We start from the raw sequence: 24,048 nt of genomic DNA on the forward strand, positions 1-24,048 counted from the left end.
TCCTATCAGAGCATCAACCAAGACAAAGACACAATACACACCAAATACTTTAAGATGTATCCTCAAAAGCATTACCTTTCTATAACAACATTTGCTGCACATTTTTCTCCAAGATTTTCTATGAAGGCATGCACATCCTGAATGTGTCTTCAGAGATGAAAGAAAACAAAGCAACAAAATTAGCAGTATAACATACAAACGCCGTTTTCAGTTTTTCAATAATTATCTCAAAGTTTAAAAGAAAAAAAAACCACACACAAAATTGTAAAATAGAAATCACAAAGATTTTTTTTAATACCTTTGATCTTTCCTAAATACAGTTCCAAAGACACAAGCCTCAGTGATAAGTTCACTATAATTTCCAGCATTTAAGAAAGCATTTGTCAAGGCACTTCTCTCATCAACAGCAGGAAATATCCAAGACTGACAACAATGACTAAGGACTACATTGAAGACTCCAGTCTTTGTAGTGGACAGATCTATGAGCTTGAAAATTATCTGAAAATAAGAAATAAAAGATTCAAACCCCTAGTTTTCGGAAGTGCCAGATCTATTAGAATAAAATTGCAGTGATGTCTATTTTAATAGGTGTCATGGTCTTTTGCATCCTGTCTCTGCTCAGGTTAATGCTGTCTTCAATGTATTTACAATTCCCTGATTATAAGAGCAGGTGAATGGGCAACAACTGGCCCAGTATATGCTTATGTTAACAAAACCCAGTACTGACCTTTGCTTAAATGTTTGCTGTAATGCCACATGCCTTAAACAAATCTCCTGGTAAGTGGAACAAATGAGCCAGGGCTTACTTCATGAGCACAAACCTAGTGTTTTAGTTAACTCTTACCAATTTAGGAAAAAAAAAAAAAAAAAGCTAATTTTTTACATAAGTAACCGTATGAGTAGTTCTGTTATTTAAGGAGGATTGCAGTCATGTCAAAGTTCATATTTAAGTTAGAGTGAAAAAGTCTCGGTACTATATGTTTTTTGTTTTTAAGGAGGGCATAATTTCAATAATTGAAACTGCTATCTAAAGCTTCTCCAAAAAGAAGAAAAATAAAACAAAACAAGAAAAATGGCCCCGAAATATTTCTTTCCCTTTCTTAGGATAAGTGCAAGAGTAAATTTCACTTACAAAGTAAATTTTTTTTCTAAGAAATTGCAAGCATTTGAGAGAGGGCAGGGAGATACAGAATGAATCAGTAAGGCTTTCTAAGAATTCCTTTTTAGACATCAGTTAGAGCTATCCTTGAAAATGGTTTTTCAGAAGGTGTAACAGCTCCTAATAGACAAAGCTGCTTTGCTTCCCTGCATCGAAATGATAGTTTTGATAATGTGACAATTCTTTGACAGGAATGCTGGTTTTAGAGGGAAAGTTGTTGTGAATTGCTAAGCATTAAAGCACCAAGAAGTTCATGAAGAACTTAAAACTGAAATACTGCAATGCAGTCTGAAGAAACACTTTCTGGAAAGAAGGCTCTACACTAGGAGCATGTGGGGTTTTTACCAAGAATTCAAACCTATTTTCTAGAGCAAAGACAGGCATTTTAACTCTCCTAGTAATTCCAAAATTGAGCTATTGTTTCACCTGTAGGGAAGCAGCACCGCATTTATTATGCATTTCTCAATTCTGAATTTTTTCAGCTGTTTCACTAATATAGCAGAAGTTCAGCACATACGAAAGAATTTTTAGATATTTAAGTTCTAGCATAATTCACATATGAATCATCAGAAAGGAAAAAGCAGCAGAAAAAATTAAGCTAAAGAACACAGTGCTCTGGGTACCTTCTGTGGAAGCCCTTCTTGATATTACCATAGCAATTTCCCTTTTTTGACTAAAAAATACCCCTTCCTTCCACCCCTTCCAACTATTAAAAAGACAGAGTGCACTGTGATAGACAAAATTACAATTGTGCTTCTGTGACAAATCAACATCAGGCAGTTCCATTGTCTCTTTAGCTACAACTACACAGCCATTGCACACTGGGTCAATGGCAACAGGGACTGGAATAAGAATATATGTAAGTAGGCACTTGCTTGGGAACTTTATCTTCATTTTCTTATGAAGGGGCAGAAGGTGGCTCGACCAGATGCCCTTTGTTGAGTATAGGAGGCCTTCATTAGCTCCTTGATGCCTGCTGTCATGGTATGTCCCACTGCAGACAATGGGATAGCTGTCACACGGACTCAACACTCTCAACATTGGCAAAATACACCTCACATAATGCTTGAAATACTAATGCTGAAGTTAAGGCAATAATTCTCAGAATTTAAATAAATATTAAGATCAAGAAAAATAAAATACTAGCTATGGCTCAGTAGTTATTACAACACTGAGCATACAATTAGCTGTTACAGATATTCATTAACAGTAAAAGGCAACCAACTTCTACAACAGAAGAATTTACCATTTTTACATACATATCTTATTTGGGCTTGGATCCACAGGGAGACTACAAATGCAAAACGTTTGAATTAGAGAACAACATTCATTTGAAGCAAGATTAAAATAAACGAAAAGAGAAAATAAATGGGACTATATTTCAAGGTAATTAAGGCTAATACAGATGTATCCTAGTTTTAAATAGCTAGGAAGTGTCCATTCTTCTGTATTTTATTAAAAATATTTTTGGTGTGCCTGGGTTGAAAATAAATTTGAGACATTTGCTATCACTTACAGCTACGAATGTGACACCAGGACAGGGCTACTTATGATGACTTCAAAGCAAAACTGCAACCCCTCCTAAGTGTGATTTTTGTGCTAAGCACAAAGCAGCACATGTAGTAGTAAATCTCAGCAGACAAATATACTACTGGTAGATAATTCACAATGTATTATAATGCTCCAGTTAAAATCTTGCACTCACTGTGGATTGTTCTGCACAAATGTTTAATTAATGCTTAGACGGGGAAAGAAATTAAAAATCCCTAAGAAAGATTACGTAGAAAGAAACAGCTAACAACTTTGCAGTGTATAAAGCCAATAGGAACCAACATCACAGCACTGAATACGGTTTTCTGGACTTAATCAAAAAAAGAACACTATGACATAGGCAAGAACTCTTGGAGTTCTGGCAGGTGCCTAAATCTTACAAAAGAAGAATAAAAATGGTAATTTTCTTCTTAACTCTGGAAGCAGGTCTACCATGCAATATTAAACTGAACTCTAAGGGGGGGACTGTGTCCTTTTTGTTTTCTACATCTGGACCATCAAAGGAAAAGAAGCCTTTAAAGAAGCAGTAAAAAAGTTTTAGTCAATAGCATCTATAAACTGTTTTGAACTGTTCTAACTTTTCATCTAAGACAGCATTTTCATAAAGAGTAAACTACTAGAAAAAGGCATAATCCTCCCATAATAATAAGAGTTTGCGAGAGTTCAGGTGTCAAATCCTGAACAAAATAGTCAAGACAAAGAGAAATTTAATTTTAAGATAAAAAAAAAAAAATAAAAAAGAGAAAAACTATTTTTACTGCCTGCAGAAGATACTGAACCATCTAAAAATCAAAGACCCAGTACTTTTCATTTTCTGTGCCACAAGAACAAACAATGTATTTGTTTATCTTCATTCTTACTTAACACTCTCAAAACTGTGCCTTTTTCAGACATGAAAAATTCACAACAGCTTAAGGGAAAATAAAGTACAAAATACATTTTTACTTCCAGACAAAATTTATGTTCCCTTCTCAAAAAAAATTCTTGAAACTGACCTCTTTTAATTTGGTATATGCTTGGCCTTTTGCACTTGCAGCAACAGCTAGAACCTCAGTATCAAAGATGAACTGAACAAAAGCTTTTAGATTGGTCCAAAATATCAGCTGTGTGTTGCTCAAAGAGGATATAATTTTCCAAGTCAAATCAAATGCTTCTATGCAGAGAACCTCTGATGAATCCAGAAGCTGTAAACAAGGAGATAAAAAAGTGTTACATTTAACAAAAAAACCCCCCAAAAAACTATTAATACTGTGCAGGTTTTTCTTTTACCTTGGGAACAAGGACTTTCATGCAGTCAAACACAGGCAAAACTTGGTCTGAAGGAAGAATTGACAGGGCTTCTAATGCAGACTGTAGAATTTCTTTTGACCTTTCAACTGTAGATAGTGACATGACTGAAGTTTCTTCATACCCCTGAGCCAGTGTTGTAAATGAATTTAAAACAAAACTGAGGCAAATCCACTGGTCATGAACGTAGCGTGCAACAATTTTCCCCCATCCTTGAGATGTTGTTTCTTCACATAAGCTGTGAAAAAAAATACTTTTCTTAAATAAATAATTGTGTTAAGTTTATACTGTACATCCCTACTCTACCAGGAAGTGCTTAACTGCACAAACTCACTGTACTACTTCAAGGTGCTAAGATTTATACAGTTCAAGGCAAGAGTGGACAAGCACATGGAAAAGAAATCTAAAAATGAAGTGGCTTTTAAAAGAGAAGAATCAATTATGGGCTCAGTCAACCTCATTGGTGAAACATCTGCGAGAGTATTCACTGGAAACATCACTATGTGCTGGCTGTGGATTTTTGTTACCCAGGTATTTGGGTTTTGGCTCTCTGGCTTCCTCTGGGTTTCCCTTCCTAACACTAAATAATTTACATTTAAACTTGCTTGAGTACATATCATGGCTTTCTGCAGTGTATATATTTAATCTGGCCTAAGGATAAGTAAGCAGCATTCATAGCTAGCTCTGGCTTCACAGAACTAGAGGACTTAACAAAAGAACCTTTGTTCTGATCAATTACAACTGCTTTAATGTTCTAAAACCTGGATGTTAAGACAAAAGAGCAACTGAGTGAACAGTTTATGTACAGAATTCTTCCTTTTTATCTTGGCAAGAAGTTGTCAGCAAGAAAAGCCAACATCTTAACCCCTGCTTCTCATTAATCCAGTTTATCCTGGAGAATTACCGAAGCTTTAGCAGACGTACCTGTTTTTTTCTTCAATATAGGATGGCTTCTTTAATACTTCATTGAACTGAGAAAAGGAAATTAGTTTCTTCAGAGCATCCACAGAAGGCAGAGATTCCAGGTGCGCTTCTAGCTTCCCATCCATTAACTCACATACAGCTGCAAGCGAAGCCATGCTGGCTACTTTTCTGATTTGTTCCTTAACCTTCGGCTCCTAAGTAAAGCCAAATGATACATGAATGAAGACACACCAACTTCTTCTCACAGGATACAAATAACATACTAATACTTTTAACAATCCTCCTCTTTGCATCACCATCATAAGGCAGCAACTTTGCATCCTTCTACTTCTGTATTTTCATCCCCTGTGCCTAACGCAGCTTGGCTTGGGCTGGGTCAGTGCAATCGCTCCAAGTTACAAGCACTGACAGAAGCATAAATTTCCACATTACAGTCACTTTAGGCATTAAGTGCAGGGAGTTTGGCTGTGATGGAACACTCCTAGCTTGCCAGGTAATAGTTCACACAGCCTTGCTGGAGAGCAATTAGAAAAAACATGTGGGTCCAGTTCATCAGAAACCCAACAGCAGAAATTCGGAATGTGACACGGTAGCTCCTCCAAGCTCCCAAAAAGATCACAACCATGTCATGGTTATTTTCTGTGAGAAACACATATATTCGAAGAGGCATGAAGCTTAAATTCACATTAAAAAAAAAAAAAAAGCCAATAAGTATATAATGCCTGTAAGAAAACTCTGATGTTATGATGTTATTTAAATATCTCCACGTTATACTTGGCTGTCAAGAGCACAGAAAAGACTTTTCTATCTTTAATTACTCAATTTTCTTCTTTCTTCTCAAACTGAAGAGGTACCATATGTGCAGCTGAAGAAACTACACGAAAATGTAATTCCTCTGAATTCAAAGTAAGTTGATAAAAGCCCCCAGTGAGCACTAAGTTTGAACAAGAAAATGTTTACTTTGAAACTACTGGGAAAAGTATAGAATTCACATTAACAAAGGAAAACAAAAAAAAGTATTGTTCTTTGCTCCCTTCAAATGCAAACCTAGCTAATCAAATACTTACAATCTTTTAAGATGTTATAACCTGTTCTTGAACAAAACAATAACATCAAATAATAAGACCAAAGTTTATACTGCCCAACAAATTTCATTTTAAATCTCCTTTTTCTCATGGAAGTTACTAATGTTTCTTTACATTTTAAAAGTTTATGTATTTCAAATATTATAGCCTAACACAAAGAACTATGGGACAATCAACATAACTATATGAAAACACCAAAGCAATGCTGGGTTCTGGAGTTGCTTTTTCTCTATATGTTCCAGGTTTGAAGTCAAAACTACAAAAGACATTTTCATTTGTTACTTAATCAGTAAGATTAAATCACATCTGAGGAAAAAAATCTTTGAGTACATAGTACATGACTAAAGTAAGAATTTTACTTTAGCTATACAGACTTCTAAATAGTGTAATATAAAAAACAAATTACTGAAAACCTTAGCTACAAATATTATACATTCATATTACACTGCCAAATAAAGATGTGTAAGGGAATATATACAAACATACACATTCACACAAACTATTACTTAATTTCACATTAAATAAAATATTATTATACATTATAAATATCCCAATAGAAATAAATATTTGTATATTAACTTATGCTTATAGTATGTCTGTAAAATTATTAATGCAGAATCTAAATATCATATTGGCATATATTTTAATTATTATATATTGGCTTGTTTTATATTAATATTTATTGTTGTAAATAATGTTAAATTACCTTTTCAGAATTTCTCTCCTGAAGATTATGAATAGATGCATTTATCAGAGATGAAAGGAAATTCTTAATAGATGTCATTTTCTTCCATTTGACTTTCAAGCACAAATTCACTATCTCTGGAATTAAAGCCAAGTACAGATCACAACGCTCCAGGTCACCAACCTAAAAGTGAGGAAACAACCACAATCCGAATCAGTTAGAGGAGGAAAATCAAACTGGAAATCAGAAAGAAAACTACTGGTAACAATGACAGCAGAAGGAAAACTACAACTGACGTTACAATTGAACAACTTTTAATTTGGGGGAGGTTATTAACCTCTAAATCTTAAAAACCGACTTTCAAATGCCATTCTCCTGATTCAACTCTAACTTTTGCTTTGCTTAAAAAGTCTCAAGTTTCTTTGGGATAGAAATTTAAACACTGGGCACAGCACTGAGCAAACAGTGTGACATAGTCAAATAAGATGATAAACAGGCCGAGTACTGAAAGTCTCCAAAAACCTAACAACTTACATCCACAGCTATACTAGTGGACATTATGCAGTACATGATACTCAGGATTTCTTACTATGTGATTTCTTTAGATTTAAAAAAAAACAAGAAATGTGGACTACAGACACCAAACACTACTTGTGAAGACACTTTTTTTTTTTTTTTCCTTCTTACTATGCCCGTTCAAAAAAGTTAACAGAAGTCTTTCTATGCAAATTGACTTTCTAGGTGTTCAAAGATTTTATATGAACTTTAAGAACCCTGGTAAATCAAATTAACAAGCAAAACCACACCGAAGTATGTCTCATAATCATTACTTACAGTGCTTAACTCATTGGTAGTAAGGCGTCGGAGAACAAATTCAAGAACACTCTCCACAGGTGTCACAAGAGATTTCCAGATAAAGAACAGCACTTCATCTGTGTGGAAATACAATTCCCTTTAAAATTTTATTGTATCATGCAGATTTACTTATGTTACAAAATTATACAGTAATAGTACTCAAATTCCTAAAAGTAACTTAAAACAGCTCTGTACTCCTTCGTAGTGTAAGCCATAAGGCTGAAAGAATCAAACCAGCTTTTATTACTTCCTGAGATTCACAATGTATTAGTGAAGCAAAACCCACACAAGACCAGAAGACCACAGCCCAATTTTCCAACTTCTAAAGTACACTTTCGTCCTACTCCTAACCCTTGCACAAACAGCTTATTAATGAACTTAGTCTTTAATAAAAACCAAAAGCTTTTATATCCAGCAATTTAACTTCATGTGAGGAAAATACACTTTTCCATTGTTAATATTTATAGACTTGAAAACTGGTTTTAGGGACTTTGCTGGTTGTTGGTCTGGTTTTTTGATGTTTAGAAATAATTCACCTTTGGAAACAGTGTAATATTACAAGATTTTAGCCCAGTAGCTTCCAGGGTTAACACTGTAAATGAAAATACAAGATTATGACACAAAATAATGGTATTGTACAAGAAAAGGCTAGGCTACCACATGTACTGCATTTCACAAACAAGAACACAAGTTTATACACAAGGGAGGGAGGTCACTGGTAAAACATATTTAAGCACAAACACTTTAGTGTGTGTTTCAAGGGTAAGGGCTAGCTGAAAGCCAAGGAAATAACATCTCAGTATGAAAATGGAGTAAAATATTCTGATGGCCACCTTGTTTTAAAAATACCAGTTGTTAGTTTCAGTATTCAGGAGAATTACCCAGAGGCTACAGCTGCTCTTTTTTTCTGGAGCTGACCCTGAGTAACACTTCATGCAGCAAAACTATTATGAAATGAGAGACCTTCAAAAAGTAAAAATATAAAAGGAAATATTTCCAAATACATGTTGTACTTACTTTCATTATTCCCTTCTAAAATGGCTCATTGGACTACATTTCTAATGCTTAAATTGTTCAGAACCAACAGTTTAATTATGTCAGATTATCCTAATTTTTCATCTTAAGTCTCAAATCACAAAAACACATCTTCTGCAATTTATATACATAAAATCTTCAAATAAGCATGTTAGACATAAACCCCAATTGATTACCAATGCCTCTTAAATGCTAGCGAAAGATAATTACAAAATCTTACTGTTTAAAATAATGAAATCTAACAGTTTAGACAGCAAGAACTGTAGAAGAATGTTGATGATTTCAGTCTATCCCATTAAAATATTCTTAAATAAAACACTTCCTGCTTGTTATTATTTTTGTTTTACAAGGTTAAATTCCTTTATTCCCTACCATTTTATTGTTTTCCATTTGATAAACAGGACTTTTCACCTCCCATTTAATCAAGACAGAAACATAACTTTGGTATTACACAGCATTAACCTTCCCACCCCTCACCTCAGTCAATTCACAGCTGTAGAAAAAAAAAAAAAAAAAGATTTATTACTTGGTTCTCCTGTACAGAAGGAAGAAACACAAAAACACTGCAGAAAATAATTTTCAGAAAAGTAATCCTTGTTTAACGTAAAACTACAATGCAATTTAGAAAGCCACTCAAAAGACTGATGATGGGCTGAACTGGAGCACATCTAAGGTGCTCAAAAGGATGGGGACACTGCAGTGCTCAGCCTTGCCATACCTTTGGAACTCTGTTAGCAGAGCTCAACACACCATGTCATTCCCACAGCAGGAACAATCCATTGCAGGCACATTAGCAAGCACATAAAGAAATAAGGCACACAAGGAAATTATTTATTATTGATACTAAAAAAACTAATATGCGCTTGCATGTGTTTTGTAGGGTTCTGCTTCAGGCTTGTTCTATCCTTGTGCTGCAGGCTGAATGCACAGCGGTAGCTTAGCGGGCATTTCTTCCAGTTTAGTTCATATCAAGAAACCCAGTTCAACAGTCAGAGACCATGTCCCAGTATGAACTTCAACAGCCTGGAAATTAGTGCTCAGTATTTCACACAAACAGATAAAATTTAAGGAGGTAGGGGGGTTGAATGTATACAGCACTTGTTAAAATGAGGTTGGGCACTTATTTTGGGGCTGCATTTAGACACAAAACCTGGATATACAACCTGGAACTATTTTTGTTACAAAAAAGAGCCTAGATACGGAGCCTCCCCATTTCAAAACGTGGTATAAACATCCGGAAAAAAATCCCAAAACTATCTGGGGGAGCAGAAACCAAACACCAAGATCTGTCCTATTCCCATCCAGCATCCCAACTCAATGAAAATAATACTGCAATTTTTCATTTGCTCTAAGGAAAAATATTTAGGTCTATTCTGGTTAAAAAGCGTTCTCTCAAAAGGAGTAGTAAGGACTCCATAGCTTTTGTTCAAAATCTCCTGTTTGAACAAGAGGTCTACAAAGGTCTTCTACTGAAAGTCTACAAGTTCAAGTGCTCCATCTGTGGGGGGCCAACACTGCCAGACAGACAGATCACCAGGCTTGTATTTCAGTGAGCACCTCCTAGCCTACCAATCAACTCAGAAAACAGGATGCCCAGCAGATCACTTTATGCACTCAGGGAAGACTCTGGCTGAACCCGTGCCAACTAAGCAGGGCTGGGCTTCTGTAGTAACTTCTTTCTGAAATATCTAAATGATTTATGGAATCCATTCATTTGCAAGGAATAGGCCTATAAATATTTGCAATATAGTCACACTCTTCAAATTTTAACTGCAGATCTAATCCTAATGGATAACAATTACTTTCTCAGAAGGCTTCCACATTCTCAATTCCCAGTCCTTAGGACACCTGTAAGATTGGACCCACAGCTCAAGATTTATAACAGACACGCCAGATTGCCAACTTTTACACTTACCACTTCTAGGCTACTATTAGTTTGACACTCTAGCCATAGAACAGTTAAGTAGCTTAGCTGTAGTTAAGACTATAATGAACAGAAGACACAGTAGACTGAAGATGTCACTAACCATCTTGCGTATTGGAACATTTTAACCAACGGGTCTGCAATAACTTCAAGAGAAGCTGAAGGCTTTTATCTGTTTTCAGTGTTGGTATGTAAGCATTACTGCCAAGTTTCATCAAGACATCCAGAAGAGGGTTCAAGAAAGCCTCTAGTTCAATCCACTCTATGTTGCTTTTTCCACTACACAAAAACAAAAATTAAAAAGAAAGTCTTCTTCTGAGTATCTGCCTTAAGTGCTGAAGTTACTTGTGGAAATAAAGAGGACACGTTTCCAAGACACTTAAGTATCTTTAGAATGTTACCCAGTATGGCTGCAGCAACAGTTGGACAAGGCCTAAGGAATGATCAGGCTGATCGAAAGTCTACAGAGAAAAAGAGGACAGCTTCCCAACTTCATCAGGCTTCCCAACTTCAACTGGATCCTTCAAGAGTGAGGGGATTGAAAAAGACAGAAATGTAAAATAAGGTATTTCATACTTACCTGTATTTATTCTTCATCTGCTCCACGTCAGCAGCCAACAGAATCATTGTTGAGAGAAGCTTAGCTTCAAACCAGTCAGGCATAAAGCAATTTTCTCCTGATTAAAGATATTTTAAGGTTTCCACAGTAACTAAAAAATACCTTTGCAACACTTTTTAAAACTTCTGGTTTGTAACTTATTAAAATACTTAACAGTACAATAACAATTAACACTAACATAAGTATTACTACTAATTTTTGGCATTCTTCATCTAGATATAAATTAAACTCTAACACTATTGGCCTTTATGCTCAAAAAATTTTAGCAATATGTTATGTAGTATCATATATTATACAGTAGTTCACAACATAGCTTTAAAAAATACATTAGCATATTCAATATAATTTAATGAAGAGTGTAATTCCAGTATGCTTCATCTGAAACATCAGCTGTGATTTTGACCATAGAACTAACCACATAAAGAACTAAAACTATTCTGTAAAGAGGAAATTATAAAAAAACTAAGTGAATTTTTTCTTTTTATCGATCTTTTATGCAGAACATACATCATCATACTTATAAAATGTTTCTTAAATAGCAGTAAGTTGGTTTTAGGAGTTTTTTTAACTGGTATGTTTCTGGCTTCAGGAATTTAGACAATAAAACACTTGGGAGGTCCAATTCAAGCAGCTGGACCCACCCGTTTTTTTCTTTTTCCTCTAAAGAGCGGCTTATTAGTTAAGTTTCATATAAAACCAGAATTACAAACATCACTTTTTACCAGTGAAATGCAGATGTTTGTCATATAGACCAAGGACTAAACAAACATGTCAGGAAGGAGAGAAGATCTGCCAAAAATTTTAGCAAATTTATCCTGGAGCATCAACAGAGAGAATTTGCTTACTACTTCTCTAACAATAAGACAATCAAGTGAAGTTTCCTGGTCTGCAGGAAGTTTCTGAAGCTATTTATGATCAGCAAATTCTGACCTAGCTTTTTTATCTCCTATATGTAGAATACTTAAAAAGTGTTCAGTTTTGACTTTTGACAATATAAAACTATACAAAATTCACTAGGACTGCGAATGTCACACAAAAGTTGAAGTATTTGAAAAAAAATCTATTCGCCATTCCTCTCAATAACCTCATATTGTAAATAATTCAAAATGTGGCAGTGAACAAGGAGGACCTTTGTAATTTAGCTGCATATTTATACAGTTTACTAAGTACCTTCCTTGGTTATAACATGTGGCAGCTCATCTCCTGTAAGCTGTCCAAGATCAGAAGAATGTAACAACTCAGGAAGGCATGCAATGAGCTGACAAGCTGCTTCACTCTGTGGCCTCTCCCTCTATAAAAAATACTTGGACATTTTACAAAGCTCTTCTGAGAAAGGTGATAAAACCTGCGTGGGTTCATATTTCTTTGTGGTTTCCTCTGCCTCTTGCACTCCAGCATTTTCAGACACCATCAAAAGAGTGACAAAATAAATCTAATGGACAAGCATCAGGGCAGCATGGAAACCGAATATTAAGATTTAATGTTCAATTGATACTGCAGGACTTTAATTCATGGAGGAAAGCTGAAATTAAAAAATAAGGTTCAAACTTAAGAACTGTGAATACACTGGTTGGGTAAAACTTAAAACAGGTGCAATATATTTTTAAAAAAATCTAAAATTCAAGGGATTGCTTTAAGTTTTTTTTTAAATTCTCTTAAATATATGTTTTTTATTAATACATATTTAACTTACTTTCAGATGCAGGTGTCTTAAAGTACTCTCCCACAAGACTGTGCACATACTGACACAATGATGATGTCTCCTGACGTCCAAAATCAGAAGTCACAGACTTCCTGAAGCAGCGGTCATTCACTTGCAACCAACTGCAAAGCTGAATGGAGAAGAATATGTTACTCCTTGACCATGTCTGGCAGCTGTGCACTGACATCACTGACTTAACAGCAGCACACCAGAGCACTGTTAAACACAAACTCCCACATCAGCAAACCCACACACTGCAAGAGGTGCTCACCAGAGCTACCTCGAGCCTTAGCAGACTATTCCCTTCTAACTACAAATAAAAAAGTGTTCTTCCAGAGGGTAGCTCAGAGAACCCCCCAAAAAATCAGTGGTACCAACATAAGAAAAACAACAGCTCTTAAAATTAAGTAAGACTGGTAAAAATTCCCCTATCCCAAAAGGGTTTTTTCCAATCAAGTGTTATCTAGTGAGACCAGTTTTTTCCTTTTTTTTTTTTTAACTTGTATGCCAAAAATAAATGGAGCAAAATGAAATGTACAGTATACATGACAAGAAGACACTATGCAAAAAATCTTTGGCGTTATATGGCTGTACAAGTAACCAAAAACTGGCTACATGATCAGCTGGCTCTAGTATATACTCTATAAAAACTTAGTTCATCTTTGAACTTTTCTTCACAGCATCTCACATCTTGCAAAGACATAAAATATGTATCCTGTGAAAATTTACGATTTACAATCCACTCTACATGGTATGCACATTCCTCCCTTTGAGATTATCATGCCAGTGGTATTACTATTTCTACCAGTGATGGGTTTGACGAACATAAAACCAGCTTCAGTTCTCACCTCTGTCCACAACAAAGTATCTCTCCTTAGGGACTCCTCTGGTCTAAGGGACAGAAGAAAGCTTGAAACTTCTGGGAAGGACACTTTCTCCTGAAGAAATTAATCGAGATACAACAGCTGCCAACATAATATACAACAAATAATACCTACATGACAATTCAAGAAGTTTCAGTAGAAGAAATTTACTTTTTCCTTATCGTGATTCAGATTCATTTCTGCCTCTTTGGGATCAACTTATCAGTGCCAAGGAACAAAACTTAATTTTCCCTAAGTAATAAAATCTATCTGAAAATAAATGAATGACTGTAAGAATAGTGCTATCCAGTGATGACACCTTTTAAAATCAATGTAGGTAAATGATTGAGAGTCACTCATAAGTACTATTTCTGCATTTCTAAAAACAAATTCTAAGGACAGTTTATAGCCATAACACACAACATGGAAGACTTATCTAGAAAAATAGCTATAAAACAAACAAAACATCAATATTTTAATTATTGAATAACTTCAGTCCTGATATTTCAACACTTATGGTAGTCTTATCATTCTGGTATCATGAATACTTTTACTATTACTTTTTATTATTAGGAACTGCAAGAAAGTCTATTTAGTTTCTATCTGTTGAAACCTAAGTTTATATAGTAGATATGGAATAATATCCTGTTATGATAACTACCACATGAAAAGCCTACAATAAAACATCAACTAATAAAAGCTAATGAAAAAAATATTTCTTATGTAAAACCAAAGGTAACAGAAACATACCATAACTTACAGTCTCTAATATAAATAGTCACTTAAAAAATTGCAAATCCAGCAAAATCAATATAAATACTGTATTTAGCAATTTTTTGAATACTGTTGATCCTGTAAAAGTGTCGCTGTATTTCTATTACATCAGAGGGAAAAAAACCCACAAAAAATAAAACAAAACACAAAACCCCAAACTGACCACATCTGTCAAATGCATAGTTGTTTGAAGAAGATAGCACTGAGCAGCACCACGCAACAAAATCTGATGTGTAATCATAGTACACTGGAGGACATCTCTGCAAAGAGGAAAAATACACAATGTATAAATCACACGCTTAAAAATGTAAGCATTTTTTTATATTTCCTAATTATTAACCATTTTAAATACATCAGATTGCATCTAAAAGACATATTCTATTAGGTATGGCACAAATACTGCCTGATCAGACCACAAACAACCCAGAACCAAGAACTACTGTTACATGTACTTTCAAAAACTGATCATAAAATTTGGATGAGCATAAACCTGACAAAACAAAAAGTGGGAGAAGAAAGAACAGAACAAAAACTAAAGGAACAAACCCCATTATCACATAATTTCAGATTGTTAATTTAATATTAGCATTTCTGTAAAAGTATACAAATGCTTGCCACCAAAATCTCACTCAAGCACAGAACTGAAAGAAACTTTTAGTGCTTTTATCAGCAAAGGCATGTCCAACATTTTTTTTCTTTTTGTCGACTGTTTCTATCCAATATTCCTTCAACCATCAGTAAGATTTTTTTTAAACGCTCAAATTGGATTAAACTGGAATGACAAACTGATTTTTAGTGGCTCTAGGAAGTGAAAGCAGACACTTCGGAAATATCAGTGTGATTAAGGTCCATAGTGAGGCCAAGAACTTCTACCTAGACTTTTATTTAGAAATCTTTCTGTTTCCAGAACTGTGGGCTGTCCCCCTGATTTAGCTTCAACTGCTATTAAACCAGGTTGTAACATAACTAGAAAAAAAAGGAAGAAGAAATTATATGTATCAGTCAGGAAGTGTGGAAGACCAGGGAAACATTATTCTAAAAGAGTAGAAACTATGAAGATCTAAAATGCAAAAATTCAATTTTTTTTCAGTTCATGGACAGATACAATAAATATATTGGTTCTTGAATTGCTTTCCTCTGCAAATCAGACATAAAGGAGACAGAATCTGATATTCCCATGCACAACCATCCATTCAGAAGTAATAAACATTAATCAAATTCTGGCTCTCCAGACTGTCAGCACATTTCTTTGGAAGAAGGGTGTAAGAACAGAATGCAGTACATATTTTACCTTAAAGCATGAAGTCCTTCAGCACCAAGTACTTTACATGCAGGGATAGATGCCAAAGCCATAGAAAGAAATAAAACAGGAACAGCACACCAATGCCTACTTGTCATCTTCTGAATAAATTTTAACAGGAAGCTGCCTTAAAATGAAAGTAAACAAAACAACCCTGAGTGACTCTATGTTCTCCAATGCTTTTAAATAACATGAACTCCAGCAGAAGAGTGCTATTATATTTTCTGACAATTAAATGAAAGACAACAGAATCATTTCCTAATTATATCAATGAAAAAAATTACATTCCAAAGAAGTCTATCAGTAAGGTGATATGATTCAGAGATAAACAGAAATAAACCTAATTTTGACTTTGGTCATCTGCACTAATCACCATGTTCAGGAATGAAATTTTAACTTAATTATTTTGAGTACTAAACAACGCCTTTTTAAAGTTCCTATTGAGTTTGTGATATGTCTGACCACAGTGACTGAACCAGTTAAATGGATGCTGGAATAAGCAGAGCAATTCTCAACAAGCCATCACACCTACAGTTTGTGGCAGCAGGTCACCCATCTCAGGATTCCTAATCACAGACCCCCCGTTTAGTGATAAAATATATGCCTTGGGGCAGGGTAGATAAATAGGGCATCTATGGCATTACAAGTCTATACAGTGTTTCCTACCAGAATATATCAGTACATACAGGGTGTTGTAGAGAGCTCATTCTACTCTTATTTGATCCAATTAGACCAGGTATTAACTTCTGGTTGCTTCATTTTAGCCTGCATTAGCCTCAAAATTTGGAACAGTCTCAGAAATCTTCCTCCACTCAACCTCACAATAAAAGAATCCTTATCCTGTTTCAGCTTGGACTGTGCTCTTCTGGATGTGTCACTATACATGTCATGACTAAAAAAGTCTGGAGATAAAAAGGAATCTCCAAGTACTTTTCACTTCAGATTTTAGGAGTTTGTTTGGGCTTTTTATTTTTCCATTAATAAAAAGCAAATCTGCCTCATTTTGCCCCTAGAACAATTCTGTAGCTTAGTACTGCAAGATACCTTGAAGTCCCTGTAGACCTCTTGTCTGGAAACTCCACTGTCAGGACAACTACTCCTTTTTTCTCTCAAGTAAACATGACGTACCATACATGACATGAAAACGGCTCCATCGTTTTTATTTGGTTTCCTTATTTTAAAAAGGATAAAGGTGAAACTGAAACATACCTTTTTCTTCTTCTGGAAGAAGAGCAAGATAAGTAGCCAAAAACTTCTGTAACCTCATTCCCAAAGGAGGACAGGCTCCTATTGATTGACCTGGTGTCCTGTTGGGTTTTAAAGCAGACACACAACTGGCATGTTAACAGCTTTAGGATTATATGTAACAGATTTAATCTAAAATCTAACAGATTCAGAATGTTTAGAATTGCCCATAAACAAAAAAGTGTCATTCACTGACACTCCATGAGACCAACAGAGACAACCTCATGAAAAGTCTCAGGATCCTGGCTATTAAGGATTAGCATCAGTCAATAGATTCTGTAGCTTTCTCTCAGCTTGATATTAACTGTAACAACTTCGTACATTCTCAGTATACTCAAACATGCACCCTCCTCTACATATGCCAACATGTTTCACCAGAAATAAAGATGCTAAAAGAGAAGATTAAGATTAAGGTCATGAAGTACTGATCCAACACAGCTTTAATATATTGACAGACTTTGCATATGCTTCACGTTTTGAATTCCCATCCATGTATGTCCATGGAAATACACTGCAGACTGAGATGAGAAATACTTAACTGCTGCAAGAGCCTGCAGAGGTCACATTTGTCCTCCCATATTTAGATGAAACAACCTACTGTGACTACACTTTATCCATAATCAACTAATCCAAACTATCACCACTGACAGTCAGTTTTAGTCTCCCCAAAATGAATGTATTAATACACTGAACTCTTTGTTTCATAGACTTTCCCCACCAGGTCAAGACTGTGACCATCAATTCGATCAAGGGGCATTGAAAATTGCAACAAACCAGGATCCATATTTCATTTGTTCATAGCCACCCATCTTTCATGAAAATCTCTCTATCAGTAAGACCAGCAGCATCATTTTTTATTAATGTGTTTTCCTTCAGCTAAGATTTTATCCAAATACTTAAACCAGTATTATTAGAATACATCTGCACAATCCAGAAATTAAATAAATAATCGATTAATCAAACCAGTGGTTTACCTGCTGTAGAGGGAACTTTCTGAGAGGGCATCCATTAGTGGTCCAATAACAAACTAGAAGAAGAAACAAGAACAACAGTGAAATGTACATTTCCAAGGCACTGTTACATAGAAACTAACTAGACTTATTTCACCAGACTTTAAAGGACAGAACCTGAAATCAGAGAATACTCTTGCAGTGGTAAACAGAAGCAAAAGGAGGAAGAAACTAAAGAGAAGGGGACCACGAGACTAAACAAGAAAAGAGATTTTTCCACTAGATACGTTTCACAGAGTATTGCAAAAAATGCAGGCAAATAAGAAATCCTGTTGGTAAACAGATAGAGAGAATAAATTTAAACATGAAATAAAAGGATGACGAAGAGCCAACACAGCTAAAAAGATTTAGGGTGCATACAAAGGTTGACTTTATTTCAAGTTACTCATCAAGAGGCTGATTTAATTTGTATCAGGAATGATAATCTCTGAGGAGAATATTAAATAGTATAATGTAGATCATTCCCTACTGAAGTGTAGGTTAGCTGGACAGTCAATACACATGTGACAGTAATAAAAAAACCTTTTAATATTTCTTCCCACTTAGAGAACATTTTAAAGCGTGGCGCTTTTAAGTTTTATGGATACAGTAATACACTGATTATACTACAGAGACAGAATTTGTCCAATTCCAACTACTGAAGCAATTAGTGTTAAGATCTATTGCAAATTAGAACATTTGTTTGTTGTGGCAAATAACAGTAACACCCTTACCTCTGAAAAAACAAGTGAATTTGGAAGATGCTTTGTTTCATAAAGCTCCATAAAATGAAGAATTCCTTCCTTTGTCAATGTTTTATTCTCACTTTCAAACATTCGTCTATAAATGCACACATGCCATGATGGGTGAAACAGCCAACAACCTGTTAACAAAAAAGAAATTCTTCTTAACTGACACAGAAATGACAATGACACACTAACACACAACATGCTGACATTCTGGACAATGTTGTAGTATATTCACAGGACAATTCAAAAACTCTGTTAGTTTTATAAAAACATCTTGTAAAACTAATTTTAAAATTAACAGTTTTCCAAAGTTACTCTCTATTTTATTAGTTACAAATTAAAATGACTAAAAAGTGCCCCATACTTCTTCCTGCAACTCTATGCTAATGTATTTACCTGCAAAAGTTATGCATTAATAGCCTTTCCACTTTACAAATCTCCAGCATCTTGCACTACCTAATTACACGCACTCATGTGCCCTGAACACACTGTCTTAGCACTCATTTTATTTATCCTCTCCCTACTTCTAACAAATTGAGGTGTTTTTTGTTTTTTTTTTCCTCTTTTGTGCAGGTGAATTGTCTTCTACAATCCCAAAAATCTCTGGCTTTATTTTCATATTATCTTATGTCAGGCAAAATACAGTGGGAAATTACCATTTATTTGGGTCTGCTGACAGATAAATAGTATTCCAAGACAACACAGTAAGCAATAAACATACGCTAGGATTTCTTCTCAGGGCAGAGTGGTCACTGCCTATGCATGTTTGCCAAACAACTTATGCAAAGAGCAAACCCACAAAAACTGGAACAGCCACTCAGAAAACACCTGATTTGAGAAACAAAACATTACAAAAAGCTGCCACTAAAACAGAAGAAGAAAACAGAGAAGTGTAATTTAACTGACTAATATTTAAGAGATTAAGTAGAAGAAGTTCCATCTTACCTTTATCCCCTGATATGGCAAGCTCATATAAACGGTTTAGTTTTGGTAATACTGGCTTTATGACATGGATCTGAAATACAAATCAGGTATAAGCAATTTACATCTCAAACCCAGGAGCTGTCAGTTACTCAGACTAGAATTCACCATCAATAACATTAATACAGCAATTGACAACAGAGTACATTTAAATAAACCTCCAAAGCCTGTGGTATGCAACACTCAGTTGAAGAAAACCTGATACTTCAATGCTACCATATTTTAAGAACAATACTCGCTAATAACCATTCTATTCCTCAAAATTAAAACAGCACAAATATCTACAATTAAGCATTTAAATTAACATTATCTCGGTTACAGGATAATCAGGTACAAGTAACATAAAATAACTACAGGGAGGTAGGCACACTACTAACAGTTAACACCACAATACCATACAATCACAGAGGCCTCAAGTCAACAGGAATCTTTCTGCTGAGTTTGCTCGACTCACAAAACCATTTTAATCCAAGGCCACAGGTACTTTACCATATAGATATAGTCTCCTCTATCAGAGAGAGGTTACTAAGTGTGATTATCAGATTTTTCACTAAAACTGGTTACCCTGGTCCTGCAATTACCTGCACTCCAGGTTTCTGTCACTGCATTAACCAGATGTATTCCAATGACAGAGAAAAGTTCTGTGTTTATTCCCAATGCATGACACATGCTGTGTTTTGAGTATTTAAGAGTTGAAACAAAAGTATTCCAGTTAACGCTGACCTGGATCTGCCCAATCACCAGAACTGGGAATACGATGCCCTACAAAGGCATCCAGATGTGCACAAGTGACTCAGGACGTCTGTCTGGGATGGGGACAGGTTTTACAGCGCTCCTACCTGGTTTCCTTCCAAAGTTTCCATTATCAAGATGTAAGTTTCCCAAAACTGCAGGAGCTGCTCGTTCTTCTCAGCGGACCACCAGAACAGACTGGACTCTATGGAAAGATGAGAGGGACAGGCGTTCCTGGCGGTCCCGCAGGCCGGGCCGCTCTGCCCATCCCGCCCATCCCATCCCATCCCATCCCATCCCATCCCATCCCGTACCGTGCGGGCGGTCGGTGGGGCAGCGCAGCGGGGCGCGCTGGGCGCCGCTCAGGTCCAGCGCTCTCTTCAGCAGGTATCGGGCCCGCTTGCGGCACAGCCCGTCCCGCTCGGTCAGTCCCTCCTGCACCAGGCGCCAGAAGCGCGGGCAGAGCCGGGCATCCATCCCCGGCGGGGCGGGTCCCCGCGGCAGCAGCGCGTCCGCCAGGGCGGTGAGCGCCAGCAGCGCCGGCCCGGCCCGGGGGGCGCCGCCCGCGCCCAGCAGCCCGTCCCAGACGCGGGGCAGCGCCGCGCCGTTGGCGCCCAGCGCCGGCAGCAGCCGCCCGGCCACCAGCGCCGCCGCCTCGCCCTCGCCCTCCTCCCGCAGCAGCGCCAGCGCCGCGGCCGCGCTCCGCGCCAGCAGCTCCGGCTCCTCCAGCCGCGGCGCCGCCGCCGCCAGCGCCTCCAGCGCCGCCTCCTGCGCGCCCGGCGCGGGGCCCGCCGCCAGCTCGGCCAGCGCGTCCCGGGCCAGGCGCGCCGCCAGCGCGGCCCCGCAGAGCTGCACGCAGTGCCGCAGCGCGCCCCGCGCCGCCCGCGCCGCCCGCAGCCGCTCCGCGCCCTCCCCGCCCCGCAGCAGCGGCCGGCACCGCTCCAGAGCCACCTCCCAGGCCGCCCGCCGCACCGCCTCCGCCTCCGCCTCGCCCCCCGGCCCCGGCCCCGGCCCCGGCCCGCCCGCCGCCAGGCGCTGCAGCAGCAGGCGCAGCGCCTCCGCACGCTCGGCAGAGAGCGGCGCGCCCAGCGCCCGCAGCAGCGCGGAGCGGTCCCCGCAGCGGGACAGCAGCGCGTCCGCCAGCACCACCTCCATCGCTCCGGGAGCGGGGGAGGAGCGGCGGCTGCGCAGGCGGGGGCGGGCGGGGCCCACCGGGGCGGCGGGAGGCGAAAACGCGGCGTGATTGACTGGCTTGGCTGCCTGTGTGTGCGGTTAAAATATTCTTCATCTTTAGGTCATAACCCGCCTGTGTGAGTGCTCCCAGCCGCGGTGGGCGCTGAGCGTAACCTGGCCCAGCACGGGAGGCCTAAGAGAGATATCCCAGGTGCGAACATCTCGCTTGAGGGACTGAAGTTCCATCCTCGTGTGCCATTTAAACTCTCTCTGCTCTTCATGCGCACTACTGTGATAAATGTGACATTGGGGTAAAAATTCGTGATAAAAGAATATAGAAATATATGTTAGATTGGTGTTAATATAAAAATGTGAAAAGGTATAGTCTGTAGAAAAATTTCTTTCAGGCTAGCCGGCTGCTGCTTCTCAGCCTGAGAAAAGAACGGGACAGGAGCCGTCAGGATGAACAAAGGCACTGGCCGACCCAGATAAGAACCGGCATCATACCCAGATGGAGAAATTCCTCCCCGAACGAAGAGGAATTCTTCGCCGGGGACTACACATCGATATAATCATGGACCAGCGGGCCCCATCCGCATGTGAAAGGAACCTTCCCGGAATACAATTTGCAAAGTTCGACAAATCCGGGAAACCCATCCGAAAATTATTTGGACTATTTGCCGGACTATTCCATGCACCTGTTTCACCTCGGGACACGAAAACCCCTATAAAACCCCAGGCTGCAATCCGCTCCGTGTGGATTTGGGAAATCTGTACCTTAGAGTGTGGACCCCTGTCCACCCAGCGCTGTGCTGCATGTCCTATTTGTGGTTTCTCTCTCTGTCGGTGATTGGGATTGTTTTATTAATAAATTGTTTCTTTATTAATCCGATTTTTGCCATTGCATTTATAACACTACAACGCAAGATCGGGCAGCAGGAATACACAAAATGCCCAGTTTTCCCACCTGTCATATTCTAACCATGTCAGAATAAATGTTCTAACCATTTATGCCGAAAGAAGTTGCTGAAACCAGTCGCTGTTGTCATCACAGCCTGTCAGAGGTTTGCCTGAATTCCTTGTGCCTGCCTGAGGTCAGAGGCATTCCTGGATGCTGATGGCTTGTTAGAAGGGCCCAAGCCACCAGCACTGAGGCTAAAGAACTCCTGTGCAGTTCAGTGTACCACCGCAGCCAAAGCCTAACTCAGAAAATAAAGGTGATTTCCAGTAAGTGTAAATTCACCATGCAAGATTACAATTAAAAAAAAAAAAAAACCCAAACAAAATTCTTGCACGTCAAAAGTGGTGGTAAGCTACTCTTCTAGAAGATGTGGTCATAGGAAAAGGCAAGCCTGGAACCTTCTGTTCCTGTGAAAGCAATGGATAGCAAATTCCTGGCACAGCACAAAGTGGTTTCTAATGGGTGTGGACATTTCTTTGGCCAAGTTGTAGTTGCTTAGAGTCTAATGAACAAGAAAGGCTTACTGCAAGTTTTCCAAGTAAGGTTCCACTTAATCACTCCTCTCCAAATCACAAGAGTGATTTGACTCTCTCTTTTTCCTGGCTATCCATTTTCTCCAAACATTTCAGAATTTATTTTTTTTTTATCTTTGAGAGCCTACTGATTACAAAGTCACTGAATTTCCTACTAAAATTGAGCTCGTACTGTGACTATATATGCAATATAGTCTGGAAATAAAGGTGGAAATGAATTCTTTTAAACCCTCTAGCTAACATGGTTTCCATGTGCCTTGGTGTGTTCTGTTCACAGAAATTACAGAATCTAGTAAAAGCTCAAGAAAACTCTTCAAATTATACATTTTACTCAAATGTGAAGTAAAACTTAGTACTTTGTATCACACACACAGAAACATGTGTCATAGAAGGAATTATTACAATGTATTTTAGTAAATAGGATGCTTACAGTTGAAATCTCTTACATGCAATAATATATTTTGTTTTACTATTTGCCCTTTAGTAATTTTTTTCATTTTCACTTATAGCATGCAGTGTGATGAATTGTGGGAGTTTCTTTTATCTTGAAACAATGCCAGGCAGGGGATCTCTTCTTAATATAGTTTTACTCTTCCCTCCCTGGCATCTGTAACAAAATGAAAAGTTAATGGTCTGCACAACAACTAGTAATCAAAACAGAATCAAATATACTACGTGTTGTGCTTTTTCTTCATTATTGTCTGAATTCTGCTCTGTCTTTAGTTTTATCTCAATGGGGTGCCAAATCTAAAATCTCATTACAGCAATTTAAACAACAGCATTTAAATTTGAACTGTTCCACTGTAGATTGCCTTATCAGACAAAAAGGGAGGTTGGGCATGGGGACCTTCTGAGTGGAATGTGATGACAACAGAACAAAACAAACAAACAAGCCAGAAAGGTGGATATGGAGTTAAGAGAG

General features: G+C 37.8%; 1 protein-coding gene across 1 annotated transcript in view; it reads right to left on the reverse strand.

Moving 5' to 3' along the window:
- The window catches only part of TARBP1 (tRNA guanosine 2 -O-methyltransferase TARBP1), a gene marked incomplete at its 5' end in the record, with an annotated part of 31,222 nt that extends 9,608 nt beyond the window's left edge, over positions 1–21,614 (reverse strand). The window contains 19 exons of the mRNA XM_083856394.1: positions 76–147; positions 299–498; positions 3,706–3,894; positions 3,980–4,235; positions 4,922–5,115; positions 6,713–6,874; positions 7,526–7,623; positions 10,609–10,784; positions 11,086–11,182; positions 12,818–12,956; positions 13,675–13,764; positions 14,627–14,723; positions 15,755–15,890; positions 16,973–17,070; positions 17,983–18,035; positions 18,732–18,880; positions 19,692–19,761; positions 20,567–20,664; positions 20,774–21,614. Coding sequence (XP_083712520.1) covers positions 76–147; positions 299–498; positions 3,706–3,894; positions 3,980–4,235; positions 4,922–5,115; positions 6,713–6,874; positions 7,526–7,623; positions 10,609–10,784; positions 11,086–11,182; positions 12,818–12,956; positions 13,675–13,764; positions 14,627–14,723; positions 15,755–15,890; positions 16,973–17,070; positions 17,983–18,035; positions 18,732–18,880; positions 19,692–19,761; positions 20,567–20,664; positions 20,774–21,614 — 3,215 coding nt within the window. The remainder of the gene's footprint in view (positions 1–75; positions 148–298; positions 499–3,705; positions 3,895–3,979; positions 4,236–4,921; positions 5,116–6,712; positions 6,875–7,525; positions 7,624–10,608; positions 10,785–11,085; positions 11,183–12,817; positions 12,957–13,674; positions 13,765–14,626; positions 14,724–15,754; positions 15,891–16,972; positions 17,071–17,982; positions 18,036–18,731; positions 18,881–19,691; positions 19,762–20,566; positions 20,665–20,773) is intronic.
- Positions 21,615–24,048: the final 2,434 nt, after the last annotated feature.

The sequence above is a fragment of the Zosterops lateralis genome, assembly GCF_965231275.1.
Source record: "Zosterops lateralis genome assembly, chromosome: 3".
Classification (NCBI taxonomy): Eukaryota; Metazoa; Chordata; class Aves; order Passeriformes; family Zosteropidae; genus Zosterops; species Zosterops lateralis.